At 36.4% G+C, this 6,384-nt stretch overlaps 1 protein-coding gene across 2 annotated transcripts in view; it reads right to left on the bottom strand.

Moving 5' to 3' along the window:
* Nucleotides 1-2,381: 2,381 nt before the first annotated feature.
* Nucleotides 2,382-6,384, bottom strand: part of tmem94 (transmembrane protein 94) — a 37,943-nt gene continuing 33,940 nt past the window's right edge. For both annotated transcript variants that reach the window (XM_079845938.1, XM_079845939.1), the window contains one exon: nt 2,382-5,380. In XM_079845938.1, coding sequence (XP_079702064.1) covers nt 5,308-5,380 — 73 coding nt within the window. In that variant the 3' untranslated portion in view covers nt 2,382-5,307. The remainder of the gene's footprint in view (nt 5,381-6,384) is intronic.

The following is a 6,384-nucleotide window of genomic DNA, read 5'->3' as shown; positions in this document are numbered from 1 at the left end:
CTTTCAGCAGTGATTGGCCACCATCCCGCATGTCAACCACTATATCCAATCACCACCTCTGATGTTGCGGCACCTCTTTAGTGGAGGCAACGCCCTCTATTGGACGATTATAATATCACACAGTGGGCGCAATAATTTCCAAAACAACCTTGAAGGTTGAATGGGGCATAATTCAATCGTAGTTTATTCGGTCTAGTAAATTAATGTCAGTTTTCTTGTTTATTAAATGGAATAATAGACAAAAAAGTGTTTCTGCACGGTTTATAGACCAATCTTCAAACAATTTCCAACTTTTTCAGTCAATATTTTATTTCATTGATCTTTTCCAGCTGTTCTACAACCCCAAATCAGAAAAAGTTGGGACAGTATGGAAAACGCAAATAAAAAAAAGAAAGAAGTGATTTCTAAATTTACTTTGACTTGTATTTCATTGCAGACAATATGAACACAAAATATTTCATGTTTTGTCTGGTCAACTTCATGTCATTTGTAAATATGCATCCTTTCCTCTCATTCAGACCTGCAACACATTTCAAAAAAAGTTGGGACAGTAAAGCATTTACCACTTTGTAATGTTGCCTTTCCTTTTCACAACACTTAAAAGACGTTTAGGGACTGAAGACACCAAGTGATGAAGTGTTTCAGGTGTAATTTTGCAAACAAGACTTAAGGTGGGCAACAGTACGGGGTCTTGGTTGTCGCATTTTGCGCTTCAAAATGTGCCACACATTCTCTATTGGAGACAGGTCGGGACTGTAGGCAGGCCAGTCTAGTACCCGTACCCTCTTCCTCCGCAGCCAGGACTTTGTCATGTGTGCAGAATGTGGTTTTGCATTGTCTTGTTGAAATATGCATGGACGTCCCTGGAAAAGATTTCTTCTTGAAGGCAGCATATTATGCTCCAAAATCTTTATGTACTTTTCAGCATTAATGGTGCCTTCACAGAAGTGCAAGTTACCTTTGCCAAGGGCACTGACACAACCCCATACCATGACAGACCCTGGCTTTTGGACTTGTTGCTGGTAACAGTCTGGATGATCCTTTTCTTCTTTGGTCCGGAGCACACGGCGTCCATTCCTCCCAAAAAATACCTCAAATACTGATTCATCTGACCACAGTACACGTTTCCACTGTGTGATGGTCCATCCCAGATGCCTCCGAGCCCAGAGAAGTCGACGGCGCTTCTGGACACTGTTAACATAGGGCTTCCTTTTGGCACAGTACAGTTTTAACTGGCATTTGTGGATGTAACTACGTATTGTGGTACTTGAAAAAGGTTTGCCAAAGTAGTCCTGAGCCCATGTGGTGATATCGCTTATAGATGAATGACGATTCTTGATGCAGTGCCGCCTGAGGGATTGGAGATCACGGTTGTTCAGCTTAGGCTTGCGCCCTTGTCCTTTACGCACTGAAATACCTCCAGATTCCTTGAATCTTGTAATTATGTTATGCACTGTTGAATGTGAAATATCCAAATCTCTTCCTATCTTTCTTTGAGGAACATTGTTTTTAAACATTTCAATAATTTTCTCACGTATTTGTTGGCAAACTGGCGATCCTCGGCCCATCTTTGCTCCTAAAGGATTAGACCTTCTTCTTCTTCTTCTTATTTTACGGCGGATTGCAAACAAATACGTGCATTACCGCCACCTATATCAGAAATGGACCATTGACACTTCCTACATTTCTATACCCAACATAAATTCCCCTTATTTACCCGCATAGAGACATCATCGAATTTCAAGGATTAGACCTTTCTTGGATGCTGCTTTTGTACCAAATCATAATTACAATCACCTGTTGACATCACGTTTCAAATCACATCATTATTTAACCATTTTACCTCATTACTAGCCCTAAATTGCTCCTGTCCCAACTTTTTTTTTTAAATGTGTTGCAGATCTGAATGACAGGAAAGGATGCATATTTACAAATGACATGAAGTTGACCAGACAAAACATGAAATATTTTGTGGTCATATTGTCTGCAATGAAATACAAGTCCAAGTAAATTTAGAAATCACTTTTTTTTTTCTTTTTTTTTGCGTTTTCCATACGGTCCCAACTTTTTCCGATTTGGGGTTGTAGTAGCCGAGTAAGGACTTTTAAAAAATGTATATACTGCTCTCACAAGGAGTAATGTCTTGCTAAAATAATTAAGAGCTAAGGATAAACATATCTATGTTCCCAATTTCAGTTTATATGAAACATTCTAAAATGTAATAAAGCACATTAATTGAACCACTATATCTTCACATTGAGCATTATGTAAAAACGCAGATTTTGGGAGAATTGGGGAGTGGATCTGGACAGTCAAATATTACAATATCAGTGATATTATATCACAAAAGACATAAAAAAATGAAAGCATACATATGTTTTAAAATGAACATATTTATTAACATAACATTGGTTCACAAATAATCTGCAGGGAAGGGGAAAAAATCAATGTTAAAGACATCTTAAAAAAATACAAACTGTACAACATTTATAAATCTTATGAACATTCATAAATAGCAAATATATCTGTATATTGAGTCGATCAGTGTAAGTTCTAGCCAAGGCGTGTATTTTGCAGAGAGGTTCTGATCCACACTCCTAGCTTAAAGATTACAGCCTTTCTGACTGATGGAAAAAGCATCAGCAACATTTTTAATACATGCATGACTGAGTCAACATAATTCAATATTCAGCAGATGAGTAAATATATCAAGAAACCCTTGCATTTTAATGGTCTCTATCATGCATACATCAGGAAATAAGTGAAAAGAGAAAAGTTCAAAAACAATTACAAAAAAGTTAACTGTACAAACATCCCAAAACATTTTTCCTGTTACTACAACAGTTTGTACATAACAGATCAGTGCTTACTGAAACTAATTTCTCTAAGGTGATTTGTTTTTAAAAAATTCTTAATTGTACATATTGTTATATCACTAATTCAGCACCAATTCAGAGCCTCTGGACTTGTTTTTGATTTAAGTTACACAGCCACGGTGCTGAGCAGCCTTGTGGCGTAAACATCGAACCACAGCAACAGTTATGTAACCTCTAAACACATCATAAGACCTGCCTTCCTGTTAAATGAGCAAGAAAACATGTAACATGCATTGCAAAAATGCACTACGTACTCTTATGAATATTCAGTGCCTATGACAATCTCTGCGTTATGAAAAAGGCGGTTAGGTTGCAATCATTTGCTGTTAAGATGTACAGACATGTGTGATCCTTTCAAAATAAATACCACATTAGATTAGAGGTTAACAGTATGCATTTGTGATCTAAACTCAAAACAGCAAAACAGGGACTGAAAGGAAATCAGCAAGTTAAGACATCTTTCGGTTCATTACGTAGAAAAGGGGAGAGACTGTGGCTCATAGGAAAGGCAGCTTCTTCAGAAAATACGGAGTTTTGACAAAAGGTTCTAAAGGTCCCAAGATACCTGTGCACATCAGTCATTTTAAGATCTGCCACTTATACAGGACTTAGCAGCAACTTAAAGGGACAGTTCACCTAACAATTCAAATGCACGTCAATTAAAAAACCAAGGAAAGTTTTCACCCTCATGTCATCGCGAACATGAATGATTTTCTTTCTTCTGTGGAACATAAAAATAGATTTTTTTCTCATCCTTACAACAAAAGTCAATGCGGCCAAAAGCAGTTTTGAATACCACTGACCTTCAAAATATGGATAAAACGGTTGACACGTTCTACAAAACATTTCCTTTTACATTACGGAGAACAATTCAAGTCAAACAAGACATGAGGGTGCATAAATGATGACAATTTTCATTTTTGGGTGAACTATCCGTTTAAATTCTAATGAGCCTATGGTAAGCCAGAGGTTTCAGGTTATAAGTTGGAGGATTGCACTAGTGTTGGGGAAAAAAAGAAAATGCTGGTAATTTGAAGATTAGCTGGTCACTGTCAGAAAATACATTTCAATACATTTTTTTCTTCTTTTTTTTTTTCTCGTGACGCTAAGTGAGCCCCTTATACTCCATAGCTGCAGGCCAACTTGATAAATTAGAATAATGAAATTGCCTAGAATTATTCATCGTGAGGCAATCAGCAAGAGGTAGAACACAATCAAAATTGAACATCCCTCTTTACCAGTAAACACTGAATTCTCTGGACAAAATAATTACAAAAATATTAAATTAAAATGAGACCCGACCCCATCCAGAGTTAGATATATTCTTTACAGAACATCAGAAATAAATGAAAAGGTGATTTTGTCGTCTGGCATGCAAATGTATCCCAAAAATTTCAGTGCATTCTGGCTGACAATCACATATGTAAAAACATTTCAAATGTCTCTGTAGACAGAATGAGAACAATGCGAGTTGGAACATTCTTTCATTAGCTGGAAAGCTTGTGCTTTGCCTGATTAAAATGATGTGTTTTGAACTAAAAATAGAGTTTAAAAGACGACAAAAAAAAAAAGATTCCAGCCATTTCATCGATTTGTAAAAGAAATGTCAAGCCTGACTGATTCCAGGTAAGCAAGTAAATGAGTTTGCGCACAGTCTCACACTGACTGGCTGCGTTTGATTTTGGAAGCAAAGCTTCTCGGTGAAGTTGCTCTGGCATATATATTTTTGTAAATTAATTCACGTGTGCATCATAAATCACAAAAATAAAACAGAATGAAATATTTCCCCTCTGAAAATGAGGTAAGTTGAGGCGATGACATTCACATTATAACCTGTTAAAACAGGCTTCAACAAGCTCTTATGAAATGAACTGCACGAAACCTCTCAGCAGAGTGACGGCAGAAATACAGAACACAGAGAATCTACAGCTAAAGCTCATCACATGAGCGGTCAATTGTCTCGTGTTTGAAACAGAAACGAAAAATCAATTAAATCCCCGTTTCACAACAGCTAATAAAAATGCTAAAAATAGAGAAGAAAAGAAAATCATGCTAATTTAGCCCTCCATTGTATAGTTTGGTATACATTTGCTATATCGTGCATTAGTTCGAGGTTTCGAGGGGGATAAAGGAATGGCCTCATTGGAAAATAATCCCTCTAATAAATGACCCTGTCCAAACCAAAGCAGCATGCAGGTGAACATCCCTCAAACATTGATTTAGGCTTTCCTCCGTAAAGATTGAATCTAAGATCACACTGCTTAAAAACGCAGCCCTCAGTGGCGTTGACGGAAGAAATAGCCTTCCGCCCATTGGAGGTGTTGCAGGAAGAGATCAGCTGAAGGAAATCCAAAGGAGACTTGATCTTCTCTACCACAGAAATGAACATGATGCTGAAGACTACGATCATTCCGTCCTGTACAGACGCAGGTCAGAACGGAGAGTTCATTCCCAGCTTAGTCTCAAACTGAAGCTTCTGTCTCTTCTGGTAACGCACTCGTACCCTGAAATCAGAGCCATAGTCTACTGGTTATCAAAATCTAGCTGTGGGTTAAATGATTACTGCTTTATGTAGGCTAAATTTAGCCTCATTTAAAGTTTGACTGAAATCGACAAAGACACGTTCATAAATGAATATGGAATCAAATACTGAATGAAGACTCCAGTCATAAGCTATATGTCAGCGACTGCCAGTAAACATTAAGTTTAGTAACTGATTACATTTAATAAAAGAGCCACAGTGGCTTCCTCAGTGGTTACAAAGTTCATTTCCATTTTGCACTAGTTTCACCAGAAGTGCTGAATTTATTTTCATGGGATGGGAAACGCGATTTTATTCACATATTGTGTTTGCCAAATGCTGATTTTTGACTAATGAAATGTGCAATTTGTGAACTGAACATGACACGGCAAGATTTCAGAGCTATGTTGAAGGAGAATAACACTTTCAGTGTCACATGATCCTTCAGAAATCATTCTTATTATCAGCGTTAAAGTTGTGTTGCTTAAATATATTTGTGGAAACCATGATACATTTTATTTTTCAGGATTCTGTGATTAATAGAAATCTCAATAGAACAGCATTCATTTGAAATAGAAATCTTTGATAACATTCTAAATATATTTACTGTCACTTTTGATCAATTTAATGTGTCTTTACTGAAATGTTTTTTATTTAAAAGGAATTAAAAAATAAATCTTATCTTGCTAACGTAAAGCTGTCATATAGCTTAAGATAACTAGGAATTTATTAAATGTGACCCTGGACCATAAAACCAGTAATAAGGGTACATTTTTTGAAATTGAGATTTATAAATGTTGAATAAATAACAATTTTCATTGATGTATGGTTTGTTAGGATAGGACAATATTTGGCCTAGATACAACTATTTGAAAATCTGGAATCTGAGGGTGCAAAAAAATCTAAATGATGAGAAAATCGCCTTTAAAGTTGTCCAAATGAAGTCCTTAGCATTGCATTTTACTACTAATAATACATTTTTATATA

The sequence above is a fragment of the Gobio gobio genome, assembly GCF_949357685.1.
Source record: "Gobio gobio genome assembly, chromosome: 20".
NCBI classification, from domain to species: domain Eukaryota; kingdom Metazoa; phylum Chordata; class Actinopteri; order Cypriniformes; family Gobionidae; genus Gobio; species Gobio gobio.
This window is presented reverse-complemented; position numbering and strand designations above follow the sequence as displayed.